This window comes from Trichomonas vaginalis, chromosome III (genome assembly GCF_026262505.1).
Source record: "Trichomonas vaginalis G3 chromosome III, whole genome shotgun sequence".
NCBI lineage: Eukaryota > Parabasalia > Trichomonadida > Trichomonadidae > Trichomonas > Trichomonas vaginalis.
In genome coordinates this window covers 20156705-20183849 of record NC_067205.1, presented here as the reverse complement: position 1 = coordinate 20183849, position 27145 = coordinate 20156705, and the positions used below count along the sequence as shown (strand labels likewise).

The following is a 27145-nucleotide window of genomic DNA, read 5'->3' as shown; positions in this document are numbered from 1 at the left end:
TTCTTTTTCTCTACGTTTAACTCATTGAGTTTCTTTGTGTGTCTGTCGTATTCTAGTTTCTTTTCGTTTTCACCTATTTGTCTCTGTATGTCTATGTTTGACTTTTTGACATCTGATATTTGATTTTTGAGTGAACTCAAATTCATTTGACTTTGAGGGTTATAAGCTGTTCCGTCTGCAGCTCCACCATAGCCTGCCATTTTCGCTAAAAGTGCCGCTCTTAAACCTCCACTCTGTGCACCAAAAACTCGGTTTAAGAGCATAGGGTTGCTTGACATTTGTTGCAACATAGTGGGGTCATTCAGCATTTGTTGTTGCAACTGTTGTTGTGGTGTTAGTCTTACTATTGGATTTTTCAATGCTCTCTTCCTCTTACGTATATTCTTACGTATCTTACGTGGCATTTTAAGTGAAGTTAAAAAGCGGCTTTTGACAGATGTTTATATGACACTTTCTCCGGTTTATAGGACCTCTCTCATATTCTATCTTGTCATATCTAAACTCATAGTCATGTATGTCCTCTAACCATCTCATAACAGTTTCCAAACCACTTTTATCGGATGTAAAGTAAAAACATGGATGGTTATGTAAAACGTCTAAAGTTTCTAAAGAGTCTCTCAAAGTATACTTCCTTGGAACGCCCGTAACTTTTCTGTAGCGACGATAGACCCTTACTTGTCCGGACATAGTTATACTATTTTGAGTCCTCTACCGAAAAGTCAACGACAACGACTTTCAAAAATTTTTAGGGCTAGAAGGCACGAAGTGCCTGGGAAGCCCCCTTCACCAAAAAAAACCTCATTTTATACTTCATTGTATACTAAACATCCTTGGGGCTAGAGGGCACGAAGTGCCTGGAGGCCCCACTACCTTTTTTTTTTTTTTTTTTTTTTTTGTGTTTATCAAAATTATGGTTCTTCGTTTTGTAGCTATATTTTGAATGACAATAGAAAAAAAAAATACTAGAAACTAAATATGTATTTAATTTTATAAGTAAAAATTCACATAATGATAATATATTTGTGAAGATTATTTGAAGAAACAATTTTTATTAATTCAATTTTCATTATAGCATTATTTAGGTGAAGTGCTCTCAAATTGTGAGCCAGACAAATGTTTAATGGCTGCAATAAAGGAACATAGCTCAGGTGCGTTTGCATTGAATATTTATCGTTTTGATTTCACAAAACATCGTTGCGTTTAATCAAAAATTTGATTAACTTAATAAATTTAAAGATTAAGCGATCTCATTTTAACACAATCGGTAAATTCAATACGTCTATGAAACAAAGCCATAATTTCTCGTAGTATAAAATATTTGATAAAATTTTATCGCTTACAGAGGTGGAATTAAAGGGTGAGAGATATATAGATAGACTATATATCTCTCACCCTTTAATTCCCTATACAAAGTTCGAAAACTTGGGTGCAATCAGATCTGATTGCACCCAAGTTTTCGAACTTCATGTAAAGAATTGCTTGCTATGATGTACTGATCATGAATCAGTACATCATAGCAAGCAATTCTTCATCTTAAATATATTTTTCTTAATCAATACATAACTTGTTCGCAATTTGGTTTTAGACGCTATATTTTAATCTAATTTCGATTTTTTATAAAATCGCGTACTTCTAATAAAACGCGATTTCAAAAACAATCGCGATTTTTTTCTGTTCGCAATTTTTCAGAAGTTCGCGATTTTATAAAAAATCGAAATTTTTCTTTGCGATCGAGATTTAAAAATTCGGTTGCGATTTTGCCTAATAACAAAGCAATTCACAAAGATTTTTTGAATCTAGAATGGCTGTTTATCCATTTTAGACTGCTCACAATATGGTTTTTCTGCATACTTGCCGAAATCAGAGATCTAAAATCAAACAATCTCGATAACAAATACCTCAATCCCACTTTACTGGTCAAAATTCTTGAAGTCTTACTTTACTGCACTAATTAATCATAATTTACCTTTAACTAAAAAAATATTACATAAATCTAACAAAAAAACCTTTAGCAATAAAAATACATTTGCTCAAGCCTATCGGCAACTCAAATCTAAAAAACTTTTTATAACATTCTTATTACAATTTTTATTTTATTCTTATATTTATATTTTTTAGTTCACTTTTTAAATAATGATCTTTAGATTGAACCAATAACGCGATTTTCCATATAAATCGCGATTTTTTTGAAAAATCGCGACCACAATAAAATCGCAATTCATTAAAAAACGCGATTTTAAAAAAGTCGCGATTTTTCTAAAAATCGCGATTTATATATTTAAATCGTGATTAAAAAAAGTGGTTGCGGTTTTCCCTAATGTCCTTTCTATGGCTCGAGATAAATTGATTGAAAATGAACCTGATTTAGAATTTATCAAAATGCATCTCCAAAGGCGTGCTCTTACAGATTTTACAATTATCGATATTATCTTCAGAATTTTTCACTTATCTGATTCTTATATGGAAAATCTTGGAATTATTATTGATAATCAAGCCATACCAAAACAAGATGTTGAGTTATGGTTGCGAAAAGAACATGATTTCAAGATTTTTGACTTTTTACCACCAGATTCTAATGGTTTTCATACTATCGAAGATATAGGATATAGTTTCATCATGGGAAATGTCATTGTACAATATACAGCTGGTACGCTTTTTTATCACGCTCTTCAACGTATGGATACTAAAGGTAAACATCCTCCTACAATATCCACACTAATTGAGAAATCTTATTTTGGATTTCGTGCGATAAATAAACTTCAGAAAATTCTCAAGGCACGCAATAATGCCTCGGTTTTTAAGGAAAAATTCCCTTATGATACAATTGACGCCAATCCACCGCCTCCTTCTTCAAAAAAGGCCAAACAGTCACCAATCCCAACTCCTGTGAAAAATCGGTTCACTCATAATACAGGTCCTTCCAAAACGCCACCTCTCGGGACATCATCACACGACCAATCTCTCCCACCACTAATGCGAAAGCGCCAGGATAAACCAAATCCTGCGAAAAATATGTTGACTCATGAACCAGCTCCTGCTAAACCAGCGCCTATCAAGCCAACTTTCACAAAACACCATAAAAATTCAATTTTTGCGAATCATGAACCAGCTCCTGCCAAACCAGCGCCTATCGAGATGTCATCGCATGCCCAACCTCTCCCATCACAAATGCCAAAACTCCAGGATAAGCCCATGCCAAAAAATGAGGAGACACTTCATGAACTTTTAAGCAAGATTGAAGAGAGTGATATAGAAGTCACCGAACCTCCACCAATTTATCCTGATTGGGACGATGATGGGCTTTTTGATATAATGAAGAATTGCTTCCATTTTATCCATCGATTTATGCTAAAAAATAGGGATGATAAGCAATTTCTTCAGAATAGGACAAATGCCTCGCTTCTTGGTTTTAAGAATTTGCCCCCTATTGATGGTATCACTAGGGAAATCCAATATAGCATGTACATCGAAGATGCATTTCATCAATTATACTGTTACATTATTGATGTATTGATGAATTATCGAAATTTGAAGACATTTATTAATTCTGAATATAGGGTGTCCAAAGGTGTGTTTAGCACAAACCTGAATACTGCGAATAGAAATAAACAAGTTACATATATATAAAGTTTATTTAAATATAATCACCATTGGATTCAATCACGCGTTCGCAGCGATCGATCCAGGCTTGAAAGACACGCTTTAAATCATCATGAGAAAATTGCTCAAATTGCTCTCTTACAAAATTTTCAAGATCATCTGGACTCGCGAATTCGCGTCCTTCAGCTCTCTTTTTTAGCGTGCCGAATAAATAAAAGTCAGAGGGTGCAATATCAGGTGAATTAATTGGGTTTGGAACAACTTTGACATTGTTTCCACCAAGTAATTCATTACCTTATGACTTTTGTGAACTCTTGAATTATCAAAATGAATTGCAAACTTTTGTTTTTGTTGTTTGGATTTCTCAAACTCATCAGAATTGATAATTTGAGTAAGAACATTGTCAATTAGATACTGAGCATTCATCGTATTAGGTTGTTGAAGAATATCAATTGCGATGATGCCATTCACGCCCCAAAAAACCGACAACATCATCATTGGTGTGTCAATTTTTTTCTTCGGGAATGTTTGCGGATTTTCATCCTTCGGGATCCACATGGTTTTGGCTTCTGTTGCATATTGAAACCAAGACTCGTCCCCTGTTACTAAAAAGCGAAACTTCTTGGATTGATACGCACCCAATATAGAGAGGAGCTCTTTCGAAGATTGGACTCTAGATTTTTTTTGAACTGAATTAAAGTTGTGCGGAACCCAACGTGTATACGCTAGTTTGTAGTTCAAATAATTGTGCAGATAATAACTGACTGTTGTACGTGGTATCTTTGTCATCTCCTCTATCCTTCTGAGTGATGCTCTTGGGTCTTCATCTAGCGCTTGAAGAATTGCTTTGATTTTTCTTTGATCCGGCGATTTTTTGTCAATTTTTATGATGGGCGCCTTTTTGTTCATGAAGTGATACATCCTAACATGATACGTTACAGTGGAATAGTTAGGAGCATCCATACCGAAGCATTTTACCAATGTCTCGTAGATTTTTTACAGTCTTTGCATTTTTTTGCAAGAGCGAGGATGTTTTCTTTATGATTCATTAAAAAAATGAAAAAAATCCCTCCAAAATTTCCCGCGAAACCGCCTCTTGTCTCAAAATTCATTTTATATCCCGGCATGGCGCCAAAATACAACATACTCATCATATACATATATTCATATTTTTTATTATATATTTATAATCAGCATATATCTCCTTTAATAGTCTCATATAGAGCGCTGTGCTAAACGCACCTTTGGACACCCTATACTATAGGCGCTTTAACATCTTTGGTGAATTTCATGAGAACTTATGCCCCTATGGCATGGAAAATTTTTGAATGATGCTTCACGCCAGTTGTCAAAAATTTAAATTAAAGTCAGATGGGCGTAAGTGCAGCCTTAATGAAAAATAAAATTTATATTTATTTATTTATTTATTTTTTTAGTAGGAGGTGTATCTCCACTACATAAGCTTTGAGTGAATGGAGCTCGATTCTGCAGCTCCATTATTATGTTTAAATGTTTTTTGCAGTCAGTCGACATGTATCAAGCTTAAATTAGCTTAATAAATTTTTATTCGTTCTCTGGCTGACACATATCCAGAGGACTTTTTTCTGCATTAACTTGTTTTGAAGTTTTCTGAATTTCATCCCTCATTTGAGAGATATCTAGATAACTTCAACATAAACGAATTACAGACATGTTCTCTCACTCGTTGTAGGCCAATCACAACAGCTACATTACACTAGAGTATAGTTCTTCCAATACCTCTCAACAGATGAGAAACTACAGAAGATCTTTGTCATATTCGAAAGAGTAGTAAGAGTACTTTAAGGCGACGTTCATTATGAAGCCTCTCATCCTATGATAGACATCGTAATGAAAATTACCAAATTCGAGTAAATTTACACACCTGACCCTTAATGGTTCAGGGAGTAGTACTATATTCCCACAATGACAATAATTACGCTATCCTAGCAGCTAGGCTGCATAATTATTGTGCTTCTGGCTTTCAGGATCATCATGGAAGATCAAGTGGAAATATGATACCGGAGCCACTTGCTAATATCGATGGGCAGCACTATAATTGGACAGATCAAGGTCAGGCTTATTTTGATAATTATCTGTTAATGTATTCGGTTTACAAATATCAGAATTTCTAATTAAAAGATGATAGATAATATCAGATTTTGTGAATGCTTATCAAATGGGTAAATCCGATTGTGATCGCTATAAAGAAAGACTTTCAATGCCTATGTTGGTTAGACCTTTATGATAAATATATATAAATCCTTCATAGATAAATTCCAAAACCATGTGCTGTATATTTTATTCTTGCATTTTTCTAAACTGATGATAATTCATATAATTAAGATATCTGATGTAAAATTGGAAAATTCCGGAGGTAATTAGTAATAACTATGATAGACCTTATAGCTGTTACTGTCATTAAGAGGAAGATGTTACTCCATTAATTTTTGAGAAAATTATGAGTACTTTTTATCTAAGGGTCGAAATTGATTATAATATATCTTGTACAGTATAATTCCAAATCATTTTAACCAAAATAACAAAATGAGCAATTCTCATACTTCAATGTCATGGATAAAATCCGAAATTAAGCTATATTTATTAATTTCATAAGATATTAGTCAATATTTGCCAATCAGTAATTAGATATTGAGAATTGGGATATAATCTCAAATTCCTTTCAATAACCACTGGTTTGCACGATAGCCATGCATCGGTCAGGTTTTTTTTATAAAAATGGGAAATAATATTTTAACATTTTGATATTTACTTGAATCTCAATTTTCATAGAAAATATTGATAGAAGATTTTCTTCTTGAAACATAATTTTTGTCAATTGGTGAATATAATTAGTTAATATTTCAGAAGTCATGGAAGTTTTTTATTTTTTGAGAATCTTTTGAATTTCGTTTTAACTTGTATTTCATATAGGACAAATAAATATCATGAATTATTTGCTTGTATTTTTAAGACAAATTCAATTTTTCAAAACGTTTAAAAATAAATCTTAAGAAATTCAAATTGAACTAGATTTCCGTTTTTACATCATTTCTAATAATGAACATTGATCAAAGTATTACGCAGGATGAAAATCACCTGTTAATTATGATTTCCGTTGATGTAGCAGCACATTTTCTAATATGCTCCAAAGATCCATGCGCAATAGCAAAGCAATTCTATGATAAATATCTTATTTCAAAGGATGAATATAGATATTGCATCAGAGAAGCTCTTGTAAATAAGTATAAACAGTTGCTTTATGACAAGACCCCTTACACAAAGAAATCAGAACTTATTAAGCCATTCAAACAGGCATTAGTCTTGATCATTTGCAAGCATTTGAAGGTGCTCACTTATCAAAGTGACAAACACGTTTACATAGTCGATGATTTTGATTCGAAGTTGGCATGGTCCTGGTGTTATATTTTAGAAATTATTTCGGCAGATTATTGCTTTTTCAATGATAAAGAGCAAGAGAAGAAAATTGGGCGTGTGCTCTGCAAAGTATATGAATATGCCAGATTGAAAGTTCAAAAAATTCAGTCCCAAAAGTTAGAAGAAATAAATCTTGATGAATTCACAAAATTCCTTGGATCTGATTTATTGATGCTATTAAATTGAGATTGCATTGATTAATTATTCATACTATGAATAATAGCATATAAACAAAAAAAAGGTAGTGGGGCTTCCAGGCGCGTTGCGCCCTCTAGCCCCGAAGATGTTTAGTATAAATGAAGTTTTTATTCGGAGGGCTTCCAGGCGCGTTGCGCCCTCTAGCCCCGAAGATGTTTAGTATAAATGAAGTTTTTATTCGGAGGGCTTCCAGGCGCGTTGCGCCCTCTAGCCCATAAAAAATTTCTGAGGACGAGCCAGCCGGTGACTTTTTTGTAGAGCACTCAAAATAGTATAACTTTGTCCGGACAAGTAAGGGTCTATCGTCGCTACAGGAAAAGTTACAGGCGTTCCAAGGAAGTATACTTTGAGAAGCCTTTTTCCCATTATAGAATGAGATAAGACGGTTATTTTACAAAACTGACAACACTTTGACCGAGTAGTTTTTTGTGCTGAACAAATAGTGTCATATAAACATCTGTCAAAAACCGTTTTTTACTTCACTTAAAATGCCACGTAAGCTACGTAAGAATATACGTAAGAGGAAGGGAGCATTGAAACATCCAATAGTAAAACTGACACCACAACAACAGTTGCAACAACAAATGATGAATGACCCCACTATGTTGCAACAAATGTCAAGCAACCCTATGCTTTTAAACCGAGTTATTGGTGCACAGAGTGGAGGTTTAAGAGCGGCACTTTTAGCGAAAATGGCAGGCTATGGTGGAGCTGCAGACGGAACAGCTTATAACCCTCAAAGTCAAATGAATTTGAGTTCACTCAAAAATCAAATAACAGATGTCAAAAAGTCAAACATAGACATACAGAAACAAATAAGTGAAAACGAAAAGAAACTAGAATATGACAGACACACAAAGAAACTCAATGAGTTAAACGTAGAGAAAAAGAAGAAAGAGAACAACTGAAAGAACTAAGTACAGAGGAATATGCGAAAAAAGTGTCAGAAAAAGCAGCAGAAGTAGCAAAAATGGAACAAGATGTTATAAATTTGAAAAACCATACTACTCAATATAAAGTACTGAAAGATGAAGAGATAAAACAAAAAGCCCTGAAGACATATATGGATAGCGATGAGTATAAAAAAGAAGTTGAAGCAAATGTAAAGGCAGAAAAACTTTTACAGTTGCAAAACCAAACCGTACAGTATGAAAACTTAGCACAAGAAAGTAAAAATAACGACGCAGCCATGCAAAAGGCAATGAAAAGCGCAGAATATATAAAAGCTAATAATGACTGGTTAGATGTCCAAGCCAACGCTAAAGCAGCCCAACTTATAGGGTCAATAAGGACAAAAATACAAGCGGATGAAGACAGTTCAAATGAAGCTTTAATGAATGCTGACTTTAAGAATGCCTTCGAAGCTCTTCATAGTAAGGTGAAACTAGTGAACGACTTCTCATCTGGAAAGAAACTGAAGTCTGAAGGTTTCGACAAAGAGTTAAGAGAAGTAGCACAAAATATGACGAAAATAACAGATGCAGCAACGAGACAGGCAGTTCAAAGTGCCTATGACGCCGTTAGAGCAACTGTTGTGGAAAGTCAAGAAAAAGAGTTACAACAGACCAAAACAGACCTAGTAAATGCTTTCTTAAAAACGAAAAGTCAGGTAGGACATTATGCTGCAGATGGAACATATGTGCCAGCTGGTGGAACTTATATACCACCAAACCCTCCAAGAGAAGCACCTGCACCAGGACTACCTAACACATTTACATCGTCACATGGACACAGACACAGGCATGCACCAAAACCAACACAACAACCAACAGTTCAAAATCCAGCACCACAACAACAACCAAAACCAACAGTTCAAAATCCAGCACAGCAACCAACAGTTCAAAATCCAGCACAACAACCAACAGTTCAAAATCCAGCACAACAACCAAAACCAGCACAACAACCACCTCCACAACCAGCACAGCAACCAACAGTTCAAAACCCTGCACAACAACAACCACAAACAGAGCAAGGACATAAAAGAAGTAGAGAAAAAGGAAACCAAGAATTCTTAAAAATGCTAAAGGAAGATTATGGTTACCCAGATACTCTTGACTTTAGTGACAGATATAAAGAAGCTATTAGAAAGTTCAAGGAAGGAAATACTGACCCGAACCTATTTAGCTTTATGGCTCAGCACCAAATGGGATATAATTTCAAACCTGGAAAATACAAGCTCGCTAAGGGATATGATTTAATAGCATATCATCCAAATGACATGAATGAATTTACTCCGAGATATTTGGTGTCAGAGCTAAATGATAATTCAACTCTCTTCATGAAACGCGTAAAAAATAGAGACGGAACGAAAGAAGAAAGGTTTATGAGTCCGGATGACTTAGATAGGGAACTTGTTAAAAACGGTCTCGGAATATATGAAATGCCAGCAGATGAGGTACAAGAAACTCAACAGGAAGAAGTTCAGATACAACCAGACATGGAAGAAATAGTTCAGCAACAACAGCTAGAAGAGCCTGAAGGAAACGAACAAGTCCCTCCTTTGGAAACTAACTTCACAGAACTAGATGAAGATTTGGAACAGCCGAAAAATCTTGACCTCAACAAGTGTATGCGGAGAATATGGAATCTTTCCAAGATCTAAGAAAAATTCGGCTGACATAGTAGAAGAATATCGAAAAATGTTCACCGACATACAAAAGACTCCAACATCAGATGAAAATATTCAGCATAGAATGGAAGTACTGAAAGATAATGTACGCAAATACAATAATCCTTTTTACTTACGACCATATAACGTTCAATCTTTGGCTGAACTCGGTGAAAATAAAAGGTTAAATTTCAACAAAACATATAGAAATGAAACATTGTTTAAAGTTCATTCAGAACCTAACCAATATGGAAACAAACCTACTTTTGTTTCTGCAGACTATGGAACTACAATGAGATGGGGTCATAAAGCTAATCCGGATAGGTGGTTCATAAACTTACAACCTCACTTCCAAGAAGTTGTAGACGCAATGGAAGTGAATGGTAAACCAGATATAGCTGGTATTTTCAGCGCGGCTTTAATGCCATTGAAAGATATGAAACATGCAGATATTTTGGACCAGTATGAAATGAACATGGCTGATGGAAATATAACACCTGACGTTCTAGAACATTTATCTCAAAGAACTACACAGAACCATAGAGATGGTATATTTGGTGAAGAGTTTAGAAAGAAAGTTAGGAGAGAGAAGGAAGAGAACCTATTGTACATGACCTTGCAAACGAAAGTTTGCAAAATGTCATAAAAACTTACTTTGCAGACAATGAACCGAGAATGGATGAATATTTAAGAAAACTCAAATGGACAGTACCAAATGAAATGTTAGTATTGAAAAACATGTTCCTTGACAAAATAAAACCAACTACAGAAATAAATGACGCAAGACTGAAACATGGTAAAAGCTTTCCCATTCACAAAAGATATTATTGGTACATGGAAAGAAAACCAGAATGGCTACAAAAACATATATTTGGAAACGAGCTTATTCCATATGGACAGCTCTGTTTGAAGAGCTTGAACCGGAAACTCAGGAAAGAGTCATGCAAACAATAAGCGAAGACTCAAATACAAACTATGACAAAATCTTTCTAGGATATAGGTTACCTGAGATGGGCGACCAGAGCCCAAAGGCAAAAAGGACATGGGAATTTACAACATACTAGGTGAACATGAGGCAAAGATGCAACAACTTGAAGCAGAGGGCAAGTTACCAAAAGCGACACCAAGAGAAGAGAAGAGTAGAACAAAGTGAAAGTAGTGAAGAGTAACTTCATCTAGTGAAAGTAGTGGCAATGAAGGAAAAAGAAGAGTTAAAGATTCAGTTAAAAAACTCAGTCAGGAAGAAAGTAAAGCTTGGTCCGAGTGGGTTCTATTATGACATATAAATCCAACTATTCTATATTTTTACCCATATGAAATGTACGCCGCTCAGAATATAACGCCAACAGTTTTGGATGCCATGAACGGAAATGTTTCCGAATGGTATAACGAATGCGACAATGCCATTAGAAGGTCAGAAATAGTTCCTGGAACTTACGAATATACAACTGCTGTTTCTTATGGAAACGTAGGTGAGTTTGGAGAAGGTTCTTCAACAACAGTAGATATTGCTTGCGACAGGTTTCACATTATTTCTATTGACAACTCATTCTTATACGTGGAACAAGACATTGAAATAAAACCTTCTTCCAAGTTGTCTGACAAGAAAGGTTGCAATGGAATTTTCTATGTCGGATACCAATATGCTCCAGAAGTTTTCATGGGATATAAGATATATTCTAACTCTGACTTAGTTCAAACAGTAACATGGGCAAACTATGAATGGTTCGCTTTGAGAAACTCAGTACAACCACAAGCTAGAGAACAAACAGACCAGTATGCAACTATTGAGAAAATAAGAAGACTTGACCCTAACGTTCCAGGAGTTTATGTTGACCTTTCTGGACAAACTGCAGCAGCAGTAACCAAAGTAAAACTGAAACTTAGAGTTCCTTTGTCATCTTTCCTCATCTTCAGGTTTTTAAGATACTTGCCAAACCGGGCAGGAAAAATTTCTATCGAACTTACTCCAAGCAAAAATAACTTAGTCATTGCACCAACACAAGACCCATTCACTCTTACAGACGTAAAGGGAACAAATAAAACGTCATTCGCCGAATTTTGCAAAGACAAAGTTGACTTAAACTTTGGTTTCTCAAACCTCAACACTGAAGTAAACTATTATTTCAATGCTGCTGGAGATGCTTGGGACCCAGTTAAGTTCACATGCGAAAAATTTGAATGCAAGAGAATAGAAAGCAGACTTGCAGTCTATATGTTGGACCCAGATATTTCAAATGCTTTAGCTGCCAAATATATTGCAGTTCCACTTATGTTCCCTATACACCAAATATCTGTCAAAGACTTTGCAGGTGAAGTTGGAAACCAAAATCCAGGAGCCGAAGGTGCAAGAACAGATATTGCTTTAAACTGCAATAAACATGCAGATACTATGTTTGTACTGTTCAGACGAACTATAAATGACTATTCTTGTTTCTACAACCCCGGTATTAAATATCATATAAACATAGATGGCAAATATTATCCAAGAGAAGAATATTCTACAGTTGAGGATATGAGGTCATACAACTTGACATTAGATGCTATGAACTTTAACAACAACTTCACAACAACCATTAACCCTGAAATGCAAAGTTCTATTATGCCATATGTGAAAGTATGGACTCATACAGGAGGTCAAAAAACTCAATATACAAGGAGACCGTTCAAACTTTTGGCTTGGCATTCCATTTGCTGACTCAGAAGACTTTATGGGTGGTATTTCAAACTGTTGGTACAGTTCAATACAATATACTGGTGACAGAGACGGTCCAGATGAATTGAAAGCAAAGAAGTTTACAAAACCAATAGCACTTTTCACGGAAGATGCTCTTTTGAAGATTCGTTCGATGAAACCTGCTGGGGCTCCTCAGATTGGCATAACGACAGCTTCCATCGAGCAGATTTTGGCAGCAGGTCAGTAAGTTGTTCTTGAACTGACTTCTCTCCGTCAAATATTGACAGTACGCCAGTTTTGACATAATATTGTATTATAAACTTTCCTTTAGTAATATCGGTCAGTTTTGAAGTTATATTTTTGTCTGCTTCAGAACTTTCACCATTTCAGTTATACCAACTTTCTTTGCTTTATGAAAATATTTTGGTTCAGCAAATATTGCTATTCTATAACATTTTCCATTGTTTGTGTAAAGAACTATTCTGTCAATGTATTTGTATTGTTTGTGAGTATAAACTTGTTCTGCTTCAATTCAATAAGATATCCGAATACGTCCATCTTTTTATTCTAAGTAAAATGTCATTTCCGAAAAATAGAAGCGTAAGTGTTTCAAAAGGTTTAATGGCGGTGGCAGATGTGAAGTTAAATTCACCAACTCAAACAAACAGTCAAAGTGTTATTGTCAATGTCAAAGACAGAGATGTTTGAAGTGGGGAAACCATACGAAGACGAAGATGGTATAACAATTGTTCCTGTAAAAGAACCAACATATCCTGAAGTTAACAGAGACTTAAGTTCTGTTGCAGATATTCGAAACGACTACCACAACTGAAAGACAAACTTCAAACTCAGGAGAAGATTTGTCAAGCTTTAGGTATAATGTTAAACTTGGTCGAACACAACCCTGTAAAAGTGAACTCATATGTCATTGCACCTCATGAAGTTTTGAAAGAACTATTGAAACTTTTGACAGAGGCAGACGATATAAACATCAAAGAAATAGAACCCGACATTGGTTGCTGTGGGTGTTTCATATAATGTCATTGACAAGATATACGTTATGAAAGGAGGTGAAACGTTGAACTTAAAATATAGTTTCCCAGACGTTATAAAAATATTTGACGACCACAACATTTCATTAAAATTTATTTGCTAAGTAAATGGCAGAAGACATAATGGTTTATACTATTACGACTAAAACCTGAGTCATATAATTCTATAACAACAAACTTACAAAGTCCTCAAGGACGATATTGTAAACTAACCTTAACACAATGACGACTAAAGCCTGTTTTGCTCTTTTACACCAGAAGACTTTATTGTTGTGAATGGTAAAAAATACTCCTTTGAAGATACGTACTCAGATATGCCACCAACAGGTTTTGTTGACTTATTTAATACTTTAAGTACGGGTGTACATGTGCTGCAACTAGAGCAGGTTTCATTATGTTTGGATGTCCGACTGAGTTTACTATAAACGATATGAGCTATAATACAAAACTTATTTCTGGTTTTTTACTACCAACAGTTTCCTATAACAGGAAAGGTATCATACAAGGAATGTCTATTCCATTGACATTAAGCACACCATCTTATATATTGTTTCAAACTTAGGTTCAAAGTGTTATTCGAATGTCGACAGAAACTATTATGACCAAAAGATACTTATGCGTATAAACAATACTTTCTCTGCTGGTTTGCCTATTGTTCATTCGAATGCAGAATTTTCAACCTTAGTGAACTCAAACACTTTGGCAAGTATAACGTTGACATTAGTTGACGCAAACTTTGTTCCTGTAAAACTTTTATGTCCTATGTATTTGTCAATGACGGCAGAAAGTTTCGAATTGGAGATGCAACTGGTGAAAGTATTGTATTACAAGAACAACTTCAACAACAAATAGCTCAAGAACAACAAATGCAACAAATGGAACCAAAGTCAAGAATAAAAAAATAATATTTTTTATTCTTATAAAAATGTACAGAATAGATGTTTCAGATTTTTATGACTTCCAAGCATTCAGAAATATGTGTCCATTTAGACTATAACAAAGCAGTCGAGAATTTGAAACGTTTAGTCATTTATGTTGACTCTGCCCAGAATGTTATGTCATGAAAGAATGGATGTTGTCTTTAAACAAACCAAGAGCAACAATAGTGTCTGAACAAGAATGTAGACAGAAACTTAAGAAAATAAAAGTTGTACAAGTTGGAATGAAGATGTTAGATGCTTGGGATATCTTATTGTCAAAGTTAGAAGATTTTTCAGTTCGTGGTATAAAGTTCTATACACCTTCTCCAAACTTCTATTCTATCTTCACTGGATATAAATACGAACAAGTAGAATGGAAAGAAAATATTATAGAAGCTTGGTTAGACCATGTCAAAGAAATTATATGCAATGGAAACGAAAAGGTTTATGAGTATATCTTATGTTGGTTTGCAAACATCTTACAACATCCAAGTGCTAAAAATGAAACTGCTCTCATTATAATTGGAAAACAAGGAACTGGTAAGAATACTTTCTTTACAGATATCTTATGCAAACTGTTAGAAGGTTATTCGAACCCTAATATGACAAACTTAGAAAACATCTGTGGCAAGTTTAACTCCTCAATAGAGAATATGAAACTTATAGTTTGCAATGAACTTCAAAGTATAGATACAACAAAAGTTTTGAACTCAGATGCTTTGAAGAGTCTTATAACAGACAAAGTTGGAGTTGTTGAAAGAAAGTATAAAGACCAAAGAGTTTGTGAAAATGTTGCAAACTTCATTATGGTTTCAAACTGCTGTTCCGATGAAGTTAGAAAGTTCTGACAGAAGATATGTAGTTGTCAGAACGTCAGATTCTCATATGCAAGATACAGAATATTTTGACGACTTAGCAGAAACTTTGACATCTGACTTTTACAACCACTTGTTCTCATATTTCATGACATTAGATATTTCTAAGTTCAATCCAAAAATTCCACATACCGAAGAGAGACAAACATTGTTAGAAGCAAACAAGAGTGTATATGAACTGTTCATAGAAGAAAGCGACTTTGTGTCATTAGATGAAAGGTCTTTATATGATGAATATAAACAATATTGTCAAGAATATGGTTATATAGCAGCTTCTAAACGTACATTCTTGGCAAATGTCAAAAGTCTTTTAGATGTTCAGAATGGTGTATATACAAAGAAAAATTTTCTGAGTAAATTTAAAAAAAATATTTTTTTATCCGATAGAAAAGATGGCAAAATTCATCTCAGTAACAAGTACATGTCAGGACTTAAGAAGAACTAGACCCCATTCACATATTTGAATGTTTACTTCTACCATTTTGAAAAGTCTTCATTCAGCAAAGTTTGGAACATCGAACCAGTTAAGTTTGCTATTGTGACTAAAATGGTGCGAAATTTGAAGACTTAGACATAGAAGGTTTGTTAACAGTCAAAGAAAGTTTTGACAGAAGGTCTCAAACCTTAAGAAGGCAAAGCATACAAACTTGTTATACCTTATGAACCAAAGAGACAGACGACTATGAATATTATGAGTCTAAAGTTGTAGAAGTTCAAGGTAAATTGGGTAAAAAAGATTTTAGAGTCTAAGCCAGTGTTTACTCCTAAAGAGGAAGAGAACATTGACATTGACCCAGAAATGTTCTAAAAATAAAATTTTATTTTTACATGTCAAATTTTTTTTCTCTGGAACTGGTTCAGGTTCTTTTCTTCTCTTCTTCTACTTTCTTTTCTTTCTTTTCTCTCTTCTTCTTTTCTGGTGGAGTTATGTCAAATTTGGCGCAACTATATTTATGTAAAAGTTCTTTGTCCTTTAATAGCTCATCTATTCTGTTTTCTATTTCATCTTCAAGAACAGCGCATGTGTCTTCTTTGCATTCTAAGAACTTTTGTTGGACTTCATCTTTCCAATCGGTGTCATCTCTGTCAACAAGTCTGTCATTGACAAATTTAAGACTTCTCTGCTTAATGTTTATGGTTCTTGTCATATTCCCAGAAACAGAACTTTAGAACAAATTCCCCTTTCTTGTTTACACTATGTAAGATTTTATGGTCGACAGATGTTTTGCTGTCAAAAAGTTTGTCTCGAATATAGATAGCGAAATCGCTAGACATTTTCTAAAGATAAAAATTTTAATTTTTCTAAAAATATGTTAAAAAAAAGTTTGCTGACATTGACAAGAAATTTGAGAATGTTTTAAATAAGAACAAGGTGAAGTTAGAAAATGCTAGATAAAGCCTATACATGACAAGTTCTTATTTGCTCAGAATGGTATAACAGGTCTAATTGCACCACCTGGGTCGGGTAAGACTTTCACTTATCTTAAAATGGCTGCACAACAACAAGAACTAGATGAGAAGAACCCATTCTATGAGTTAGTTGTTATTTGTAGTACTTCGGGTCAATTTGACCAAACCGTCAATTCGTTCAAAGATATTATAAAGAAGTCTAAGTTAGTATGTATAAAGGATACTGAGTTGTTAGATTGGATAAAGAAGTACCAAAGAAGAGTTTTGAAGTATAATGCTATAAATGAGTATATAAATTCTAAGTTTAAAGACCCAAATGAGGAAATGCAGAGAATATTAGAGAAGAAACACTTCAGAAACAAACAGAAAGAGATAGAATACATTTCGAAGAAATTGCAATCTTACGATTGGAAGACATACCCTCATAGGTGTCTTCTTATCTTAGATGATTTCGCCTCTCATCCTTTGTTAAAGAACAGAGAACAAGATATGTGTCGAATTCTTAAGAAACTTAGGCACTTTAACATTTCAGTCGTAATATGTGTACAGACAGCAAAGAGTTTAAGTAAGGATGTAAAGAGAATACTTACTGACATAATACTTTTCCCCAGATTGTCCGAAGACGATTGCATGGAACTTATGAAAGAGTCCATGGCAGGTAAGTTTGACAGACATGAACTATGGGAGAAGTACAAAGTCATACAAGACCCTCATACTTCTTTCAGAATTCATATCTACGCAAACAAAGTTCAAATTGTAAAAAGTCAAGCTTGAAAAATAAATGGTTCATCTACCCTACTTGTTTGAAGTTGTCAAAATACTCTGTTATTTTTTCTTTCAGTAGCGGTAAGTCTTCTTTGAAGGTAAAAATTGTACAACCTTTCATATCATAGTGTGTTTGAGGTAACGTATCTTGAACTATTTGTTTCACATCTTCATTTGGGGTCATTGAAATCGGTAAGTTTTCACGATAGAACCAATTTCTGTCAGATTTGTAAATCTTAGCAAGGTCGTAAAAGCTTTTGTTGTTTCTTCTGACTAAATGCAACATAACCATATCTTTATCTTCTTCATTTTCCATCTCTTCAGTATAAATCATATACTTATAGTTCTTTTCCTTACCTTTTGGTACCGAACGTGGTATTCTTTTCTGAATGCTTTTGTCTTTTGCTTCAATGACTTCATCTTTTGCATGAAGTTTCTTTTCCATCTCTTCACGTTCTTGTCTATGAATTTCGTCAAGAAGTCTGTAAATATACCAAGCATAACGAGGCGAAGCCCACATTGCAACAGCATTTACAAGAAGTCTATGTACATAATATCCTCTCAAACCGTTTGGCAATTTTTCACGATTTTCATAGAGTTTTGGCGACTGGGGTTTTTTACCTACTCGCTGTTCTTCACTGTTTTCAGAAAAAAGTATGTCTCGCTGTGCTTCGCTCAAAAGTTCTTGTGTGCTTTGGTTCCTAAACCAGTCTTTAGGAAGCTTAGTATCTGGAGCAAAACATGCTGTCAAAATACTTTGCATTTGGTACATATCGTCTTTGACCGAACGAATGAGACGGAGTTGTTTGTTAAACTGAACCCACTCGTATTCTTCATTTATAGCTTCATGGACTATAACTGTTGTTGTGTTCTCTGTTGTTGACATATCTGTCTTTACATACAAAATAAAAAAATAAATAAAAATAAAACTAACTTTATTTTTTCTATAGGGTGTCCAAAGGTGCGTTTAGCACAGCGCTCTATATGAGACTATTAAAGGAGATATATGCTGATTATAAATATATAATAAAAAATATGAATATATGTATATGATGAGTATGTTGTATTTTGGCGCCATGCCGGGATATAAAATGAATTTTGAGACAAGAGGCGGTTTCGCGGAAAATTTTGGAGGGATTTTTTTCATTTTTTTAATGAATCATAAAGAAAACATCCTCGCTCTTGCAAAAAAATGCAAAGACTGTAAAAAAATCTACTTAGTGCTGAATTCAATAAAAATATATTTTAGGTGAAGCCCACATTGCAACAGCATTTACAAGAAGTCTATGTACATAATATCCTTTCAAACCAGGAGCCAAATTCTTGCGATTTTCGTACGGAATCTCTTCCCTCGGTTTTCCGAGGGAAGCAATCATATGAGGAAATTCATGATTTTTGTGCTGAATTCAATAAAAATATATTTTAGGTGAAGAGGTGAGATTTCACCTCATTTCTACCCCAGTTATTTTATAAACGTTTTACATGGTAAACGTTATTTTTTAAATTTTGTGAAAACTCAACGGTTTGACACAAGCCATATGCCATTTTACTCAGAATTTTGTTGCTGAATTCAATAAAAATATATTTTAGGTGAAGAGGTGAGATTTCACCTCTTTTTTCACCTAATTTTCACCCCAGTTATTTTATAAGCGTTTTACATGAATTGTACGATGTATATTTGAAATCCTAAACAGTTTTGTAGCTTCTATTTCTTCTTTTAGTACATCGAATGTTTTAACAATGCCGAAAGTTTCTTTATACTTCTTCTTGACGTCAGATAGAAGGAAATCGTCAGCAGTTGGATAGTTTTTGTTCAGAAATTCTAACATGTTCATTTTATCTTCTACCGGCTTCTCTGCTTCTTTCTTTAAATCTGCATAGTCGTTTCTCATTCTTTCTATCTCTTTGACGGAGTAGTTATATTTCCTCATTGCTGCTTTACATTTTGAACATTGCGGGTTCATTTTTGCGTTATATTCTGAAACCTTACCTGCTAAAACAACTAAGGCGTCAATGGTTTTCTTTAAATCTGAAGCAGTTGGTTTTATCTGTTCATTCCATACCTTACCTCTTCTATCTTTATCTCTTATCTGCCATACACATTTTGCAGCTAATGAAACAAAGTTGTCGTATGTCTTAAACTCCCCAGATTTATATATGTCAGAGATGTTCTTATATACCATGTCGCAATCTTTGTCCATAACTTTATGGTTGCAATGAAAACCAAGGAATTCATAATTTACCTTTCGTATGAACTTCTTTATTTCTACTGAGTCAGTTGCTTTGACTTCAATTTCGTCGAATTCAGGAATAGTGAGCTTTTGTTGTTGGATTTCAGGCAATTTGGGTAAATGGTCAATAATGTCCTGCATTTCATAAAGATACTGTTCATTTGTTTCATCTTTCGCACTACAGTCTAAATTACTTGTTAAAAGTTCCTGCTTTATTCTTTGTATTTCTGTTTCGAAAGTATATGAAGATGGAATGAAGCTTTTCATTTCTACTAACATAGATGTTGGATTCATGACTAACGAGTTTGGTGCTGTTGTTTGAATTGTTGTTGTGCCGATTGTTGACATTTCTGTTCTTACATACAAAATAAAAAAATAAATAAAAATAAAACTAACTTTATTTTTTCTATCTTAAGGAAATTCATGAAAATTCAAGAGGGTGAAAAAACAGGTGAAAAAAGAGGTGAAATCTCACCTCTTCACCTAAATTATATTTTTGCTGAATTCAGCAACAAAATGAACGAGGTCAGGATGTATGTAAATACATTTGAATTCATTCATAACACCCTTAGTAAGCTCATAAAATGCTTGTTTTGAGGTCGAGCCACTTTTGGCTCCACCGTATTCTTTCAACCAAAACCCAAGAATTTCCTGCATGAATTTTGTATAAAAAGCAACCGTCTGAATTCCGGCGGTTGCTATATTCTTCACAAAATGCCTTATAATACTCTTCCCAGGACTTATTTTCCAACAACTTTCTAAAGTCTTTCCTAAACTGACTGACTGACTGACTGACGGCACAAAGTGGCTTAACGAAAACATTAATATATAAAATTCATGAAAATTCAAGAGGGTGAAAAAACAGGTGAAAAAAGAGGTGAAATCTCACCTCTTCACCTAAATTATATTTTTTGGTCCGGGAACAACTTTCTCTCAATTGGAGCTGTAGCATACTCTTTGCGTAAGCGGTTCAGACCTTCTTCGAAGTCTTGGTCTCTCTTGGACTGAGATTGGAATTGGAATTGTTGGTGTGGAGCTTGCTGGAACAACCAAGGGTTGGGGAAGTAAGGCATAGGCTGAGGAGGGTAGTTCGGGAAGCCTTGTGGTGGGTAGTAACCTTGAGGTGGAAATTGGTAGTAATTCGGAGGTACTTGCTGGAACTGAGGTTGCTGAGGAGACTGTTGTGGTTCTTTAGGTTCCTCTGGTTTGGGAATGTACTCGGTTGGTGGGACGTCGGACATTCGTTTGTGGCTTAACCGTCGGACCACAACGATAAAAATCTCTGCTACTAGCAGTACTTTTACTGACAGTAGCAGTACTTTTACTGACAGTAGCAGTACTTTTTCTGCTCCTAGCAGTACTTTTACTGACAGTAGCAGTACTTTTACTGACAGTAGCAGTACTTTTTCTGACAGTAGCAGTACTTTATCGTCGAAAACCCTCTCAAATTTTCCTTTTTACTGACAGTAGCAGTAGTTTTTCTGCTCCTAGCAGTACTTTTACTGACAGTAGCAGTACTTTTACTGACAGTAGCAGTACTTTTACTGACAGTAGCAGTACTTTTTCTGACAGTAGCAATGGTCGAGGTCGAACCTACCGACGAGGCAATTTACCTAATTGAAATTAACGAGCTTGTTAAAGACTTCCTCAGGCAGAATGTAAAAGGCAAGCTTGTTAACGGTTGGATAACGGGAGGGGCTGCCTTGAATCTCGAGACTTCGACTGGAATTCCAATTCAAATACCAGACGGGACAGCCTACGACGACATAAAGCAAGCAAAGAAGGAAGCCATTATAAAGTTCTTTGCCAAGCGTCCTTGGATACTACTTCCAAACAGAGAGAACCCTTCCCAAGAATGAACCAAATTCTCAGGGTCTCCTTCACTTCTCTGGTCAACCATTCTACATAACCTGTGAAGGCGACATTCAGCCAGTTCAGTAAACATCTCATTTTAACTCACTTTTTTTATGTTTTTTGTGAAAGTGTCAAAAATAAATTGTTTTCATGAGTTTCTACGATGTTAGAAAAAATGTTATTTTTCTAATATCTTCACATTCAATACTTTTTCAGCACTTTTCTGTAGTTATATATGAAAGACAATTCGAGATAAAAGTCATAGTACAATGGAATAATATGTTGCACACCATTTGTTGTGAACCAAACTTGAAAGTCAGAGAAACTGTTACTAGGTGGTTCGTAGAATTTAGAAGCAAAGTCATAAAGGTCCTTACCAATACATAGAAAACTATTGTTGCTTGAACTGAAACTTGCATGACACATAACATTTTGAGGGTCAAACACGTTTCTATAAACCATCAAATCTGCTGGTGGAAGTATAAATTTAAATGGACCATCTGTGGTAATGGTTCGTTCTGGTTTAGTAACCGAAAATTGTGCCCAAGAACGTTTGTCTACTTCCCAAAATAAAAACTCTGTATCTCTTGGAGGGTTAATTTCAATCTTTTGAAATGAAACGGTGGAGTTCATCTTGTCATATTCTAGTTCAGATAGTATGTTCCATTTAGTAAAGAGTCGTATTTTTTTTTTGAAATTCCCAATAAAATTTGTTCATTTGAGTTTGAAAGTCATCTTAGAGTTTTCTCAAGACTTTCGTCTGAACGAACTGTAAAGATTCTCATTTCGTCAAATTTGTCTATTAGACCATCAGAACCTTCATACTGCCCATGAAAATATACTGCGAACATAAATGCGTTAGTTCTATTTGAAAACAAAACTCTTCTAAATCCTATTGCCTTTGCATCTGAAGGACTTTGAAGCCAACGAATTGGATAGTCAAACCTGTATGCTCGGGATGAAATTTCTTCATCTGAAATAGTCCTACCAGCATTTGTAAAGATATAGTCTAACGGTTTTGTATCTGTTACTTTTGTTCTTTGTTTTTCAACCTGAAGCATTTAATATATGTAAAAATATATTGTTTTAAAATGGTATGCCATTTCATATTTCTCATCTAACAAACAAGTTTCCCAACGGTCTTCTCCAACAAACTCAGCGTACATTTCAAATAAAATAAAAAAAATGTCACTTTTTTAAAAATAAATTTTTTATTTCATGCAATGTTTTATTTCTGTGCCGTCTTCAAGTATGCCCCCATATTTCCTTTTCGATATTACATGAACTTCGGAAAATACCTTATCTAGCTTAAAACAGCCCATCTTTTCACCGACCATTCCCATTTCAATGAGTTTGTTGTATCCTTCTTCGTTCGTCATGAGTGCGTCAATGTTCTCATAGTAAACCTTCACTTTGGATTTGACATCGGAGAAGAATTTGTTGTAGTTGTCAAGGACTGCCTTTGCGAACTGAGGGTAAGACCAATGTTCGACAATAGGTTTTAATGTGGTTACTAAGCCACTTTGACCTTGAGTGAATTCGTACTTCAAAACAAAAGGAGAAAACCTTTCAACAAAGTTGTCGACCTTCTCATAATGTTTACTCTTCATCTCTTGAGGTTTCTTAATGGAATATCCCCATGTCGAATTCATAAGCAATTTGAGTGTCATTGCAAGTTTGGGTTTGAAGCTTTCCTAATATCTACAGTTGTTGTATGACTTTTCCAACTGTATAGTTCCTTCCGGGAACTCACCATCTTCGTTTGGAATTCCAGTCGGAATATATTGGACAAACCTCATGTATGCAGCGTTAAGGTCGACATAGTATATCTTTTCATCTGAGTCGAACTTGTCGCAACCAATTGGTCCAGTTTGTGGAAATTCAAGTGAGTCTCTTATCTTCTGAGAAACTTCTCCTGTTATCTCATAAACATCGTCGAAGCAACCTGTTTCATATAAAACCTTCTGACCTAACTCAGATGCTCTCCAATACAATTTGACGTCAATTGGATGTCTCAATGGAAGTTTGTTTATAGCATCTTGAAGTTCTTGCAACCTCATTGGAAGTTCTTCTGGTTCAGGTTGGTATCCGAACATACCAACCCCCTGTGGAACTGTGTACTTCTTTTGTACTAGAACTTTGTCTGGAACAACTTTTGGTCTTGCTAACAATGAAAAGTTTGTTTCGTCTTTTGGTACAAAAGTTTCTGTCAGCTTGTCATCTGGAATTGGTTCCAACAAACCTTTCTCGAAAAGAATGTTTACAGCTCTGACAATGTTGCACTTACTTTTACCAAAGAATGGGTTTGTAAGACTTTCGTTCAACATGAAGTGGTTGTGGACAATTACAATCTTCAACCATGGTAAGTCTTTGTCAACAACATAGTCGTCATGTGAAGAACCTTTAGCTGTAGGTATGTTGACTCGGATATTAACATTTGCCAACGGTGCAATTTTTGCCAATTGACCTCTGAGAATGTACCTTGTCTTCACACATGACTCAAGATACTTCATCTTCTCATCTGTAACAAGACCAGAGTTCCTGAGACATGTAAGAATGCAAGGTTCATTGACAATTGTTTCAATTGAATTGTAAATTCCATACCTTGTCAAGTCAATGTCAGACTTATTTATGAACGGGAAGTATCCAGCATGTTGTCTGACTGCTTGAGGGTTAGGTTGGTACCATTCGAACTTGACACTTGCAATTCCTTCAATTGCATTCAAAATGTCTGAGTCGGAGTCAACCATTTGTTCTCTCTTTGTAGTCTTGAAAGCGTCAAGAAGTTTTGCGGCTGTTTGTTCATTGCCATGTGCATAGTAAATGTGACCATCCAAATCTGTTATGGTCAATCTGAGATTGTGTCCTTTCTTATTTCCGTCTTGAATTGCAGCAAGTACTCCCATGAAGCCTTCTTTGTTCTTTCCTTCGTCAAAGTTTACTGTAAAGGTTCGACCAGATGTAATTTGACTTCTAACTTCACGATACTTTTCATATGCATATCTTGTTCTTTCCATGGGAGCATGTGTGTCTTCACCTTTTCCTTTTTTCCTTCTCAAAGGATGCAATTGTTCGTCATGTTTCCAGTAGAATCTGGCAAAGCCGTCGTGTCCTTCAACTTGAGGTTCACTAACATCGAAAGGCATGTCCATAAGACGTTCTTCTTCTAACCTCTCTAGTCTATTTGGATAATTGGCACGTGCTATTTCCAAATCCATTTCGTAGCGAAGACCAGACAATTTGTCATAGACTTTTATGGGTCTTCCCTTCCTATATTTAAAATTCTTCGAAACTCTCCAACCATATCTTTGTAACTCTGCTTTTATTCTAGCAGACTTTCTGTCCATTCTATATGGGGGCATTTTTATAAAAATAAAAAAATATTTTTTCTTTACTTTACATAACCGCCTGCTGCCATAAGTCTTTGACGCCAACCCATACCAGCTAATGAAGGTTGACTTGGTTTAGTTTGGAAACTAAACTTTGGTTTTGGTTTATCTTCAGTTTTTGGTTTTCTTCTTCTATCTTTTTCGTCACTTTTCGGTTCCTCTGACTTTACTTCACTTGCAGGAACAGTTGTGTCGTCAACATCTTCATAAATATCATATGCCATTTGTTTTTGTTTTCCTTTCAACTTTTTGTGTTTGTTGTAAAGTTTAGAATATTTCGACTCTAAGTCAATGAGATGTTCTATAATGAACTGTTGGTCAGTGAAGTAAACTTTTCCATCTGTTGTCTCGAAAGCTCCTTCAGACTTCAATATTTTATTTGTGAGAGTCTGTTTCTTTTTTGAGATACTAGCCGTTCCATTTCTATGAAAAGTGACTTTATAGTTAGGGTTTGTATTTCCAGACCTGGCACTTTCTATTATGAATTTTTCTCTTCATCTGTAAGTTCTTTGACAGGTTTTGACAATGGTTCTGAACTTTTTGTTTGTGGTGTCAAATCTACCGTTTCAACTTCTTCGGTCATTTCATCTCAGTAAAAAATCTTAGTTTGGTTTGTTTTCAACTGGTTGTTTAGGTTTTTTAAGTCGGTCTAAAACTTCCTGAGGTATAGGAAGAACTTTACAAACACGTGGTGTAAAAGGTGGTCTTCCATGACTTATTCTGTTTAAAGCTGCATTGTTCATTTTCATCTCAGTAAAAAAATTTAGTTTGGTTTGTTTTCAACTGTTGTTTAGGTTTTTTAAGTCGTCTAAAACTTCCTGAGGTATAGGAAGAACTTTACAAACACGTGGTGTAAATGCTGGAAGCCGACAAATCCATCTTGAACTTATTTGTCTCAATGCTGCATTGTTCATTTCATCTCAATAAAAAACTTTACATTCCCCACGTTTGAGGCGGTTGAGGTTGGTTATTGTTTACCACTGTTGTGCATGTTATATCCTCTGTTAAAGAATCTTTCACCTTGGTCCATATAGTGTCCTGCTTGGTTATAGTAGTCATTTGCTTTGTTATAATAGTTTCCTGCTTGTCTTCCTACATTGTCCATCCATCCTTGAACTTTTCCTCTTGTTTCAGGATTTGGAATAAGATTTGTTGCATCTCGTGCTACATCCCAACCTTTCTGTACAGTTTGTATAATAGGTTGTGCTTTCTCTTTAAGTATACCTAATGTACTCAAAATCTTCCTTCCAATTCCAAATGCACCTCTGGCTATTGTTCCCACTGCGGGTAAAAATCTAGATGCGACTCCTGCTAATGCGCCAAATAAACCCATTTCTTATAGGGTAAAAAATGACGAATCCGAACAAGGACCCCTATGTTTCTAAAGCGACAAAGAAAACACTCATGATAAAAATCTTTAGTTCAACACCAAATGCTTGGTTTATGGATATCTTGGAAAACATTCCGAGAGTTAGAACAGATGGACCTCCATACTGGTTAATATTTGTTGGTCAAAACACAAGATACTGTGAAGCCATACCATTATGGTCCAAAAATATTTTAGATGTGAAAACTGCTTTGACAATATTCGTTGACAAATACCGAGATATAAAAATTGCTCACATTTGCTCACATTTTGGCACTTTTTTGTACGTTTGTCAAAAATTGTGAGGAAGATCTCACAAAAATAGTCAAAATGTGAGCAAATTTTGAGAAGTGCTCACATTTTGACATACGATTATTTTCATACGTTTTTTTGATGAATTCTAATAAAACTTCATTACCACTTTCAGAACGAAGCGTAACTTTTCAGCACGTAACGCTCTATCATGTGTAGTGACATATTATTCAAAAAAACTCAGATTGCTTATCTTATAATAACAATTTCATTAGAAAAAATGCACGATTTCACGCTAAAACTTTGAAGCAATTCTTAAATTCGGATAAAAAATCGATATGTATTACACTTTAAACTTTCAAAAAATGGTTCAAAATTTAGACTTAGTTTATCTTAACAATATAGCAGATTTTAAGCCGAACAAGTAGGAGTAATAGAAATAGCTCTTGAAAATAATTACAATTAGTAATATGTAAGTCAAAGTTCGAGTAT

General features: G+C 34.8%; 6 protein-coding genes and 6 pseudogenes across 12 annotated transcripts, besides 9 other annotated features; 6 read left to right on the top strand and 6 right to left on the bottom strand.

Moving 5' to 3' along the window:
• Positions 1-901: part of a mobile genetic element that runs on past the window's edge.
• Positions 111-404, bottom strand: TVAGG3_0734110 (protein of unknown function, DUF4106 family; the record flags this gene model as incomplete). Its single annotated transcript, XM_051244641.1, has 1 exon — positions 111-404. A coding segment is annotated over one exon (294 nt), but the record flags the coding sequence as incomplete, so codon positions are not given.
• A 423-nt stretch (positions 902-1324) lies between the features above and the next one.
• Positions 1325-1537: a mobile genetic element.
• Positions 1538-3554: 2017 nt separating this feature from the next.
• Positions 3555-4856: a mobile genetic element.
• Positions 3635-4760, bottom strand: TVAGG3_0734080 (annotated as a pseudogene). The gene has a single exon. A coding segment is annotated over exon 1 (1126 nt).
• A 110-nt stretch (positions 4857-4966) lies between the features above and the next one.
• Positions 4967-4989: a mobile genetic element.
• A 219-nt stretch (positions 4990-5208) lies between these two features.
• Positions 5209-5378: a mobile genetic element.
• A 1300-nt stretch (positions 5379-6678) lies between these two features.
• On the top strand, positions 6679-7242 carry TVAGG3_0734040 (uncharacterized protein; the record flags this gene model as incomplete). Its single annotated transcript, XM_001298923.1, has 1 exon — positions 6679-7242. The coding sequence occupies one exon, from the start codon at positions 6679-6681 to the stop codon at positions 7240-7242; it is 564 nt and encodes a 187-aa protein (XP_001298924.1).
• A 500-nt stretch (positions 7243-7742) lies between these two features.
• On the top strand, positions 7743-9876 carry TVAGG3_0734030 (annotated as a pseudogene). The gene has a single exon. A coding segment is annotated over exon 1 (2134 nt).
• A 221-nt stretch (positions 9877-10097) lies between these two features.
• Positions 10098-20140: a mobile genetic element.
• TVAGG3_0734020 (protein of unknown function, DUF4106 family) lies at positions 11181-12256 on the top strand (the record flags this gene model as incomplete). Its single annotated transcript, XM_051244640.1, has 1 exon — positions 11181-12256. A coding segment is annotated over one exon (1076 nt), but the record flags the coding sequence as incomplete, so codon positions are not given.
• Positions 15114-15743, top strand: TVAGG3_0734010 (annotated as a pseudogene). Its single transcript has one exon. A coding segment is annotated over exon 1 (630 nt).
• On the bottom strand, positions 16126-16661 carry TVAGG3_0734000 (annotated as a pseudogene). Its single transcript has one exon. A coding segment is annotated over exon 1 (536 nt).
• On the top strand, positions 17121-17570 carry TVAGG3_0733990 (protein of unknown function, DUF4106 family; the record flags this gene model as incomplete). The annotated part of the gene is made up of 1 exon (XM_051244639.1): positions 17121-17570. The coding sequence occupies one exon, from the start codon at positions 17121-17123 to the stop codon at positions 17568-17570; it is 450 nt and encodes a 149-aa protein (XP_051091226.1).
• Positions 18509-18778: a mobile genetic element.
• Positions 18605-18632: a terminal%2Cinverted (terminal inverted repeat of Mariner transposon ID:TVAGG3_0733970).
• Positions 18605-18778, top strand: TVAGG3_0733980 (annotated as a pseudogene). Its single transcript has one exon. A coding segment is annotated over exon 1 (174 nt).
• Positions 19205-19701, bottom strand: TVAGG3_0733960 (annotated as a pseudogene). The gene has a single exon. A coding segment is annotated over exon 1 (497 nt).
• Positions 20141-20694: 554 nt separating the features above from the next.
• TVAGG3_0733940 (uncharacterized protein) lies at positions 20695-21033 on the bottom strand (the record flags this gene model as incomplete). The annotated part of the gene is made up of 1 exon (XM_051244638.1): positions 20695-21033. One exon carries the CDS (start codon positions 21031-21033, stop codon positions 20695-20697), a length of 339 nt encoding a protein of 112 aa, XP_051091225.1.
• A 2811-nt stretch (positions 21034-23844) lies between these two features.
• Positions 23845-24798, bottom strand: TVAGG3_0733930 (uncharacterized protein; the record flags this gene model as incomplete). The annotated part of the gene is made up of 1 exon (XM_051244637.1): positions 23845-24798. A coding segment is annotated over one exon (954 nt), but the record flags the coding sequence as incomplete, so codon positions are not given.
• A 1840-nt stretch (positions 24799-26638) lies between these two features.
• Positions 26639-27145: part of a mobile genetic element that runs on past the window's edge.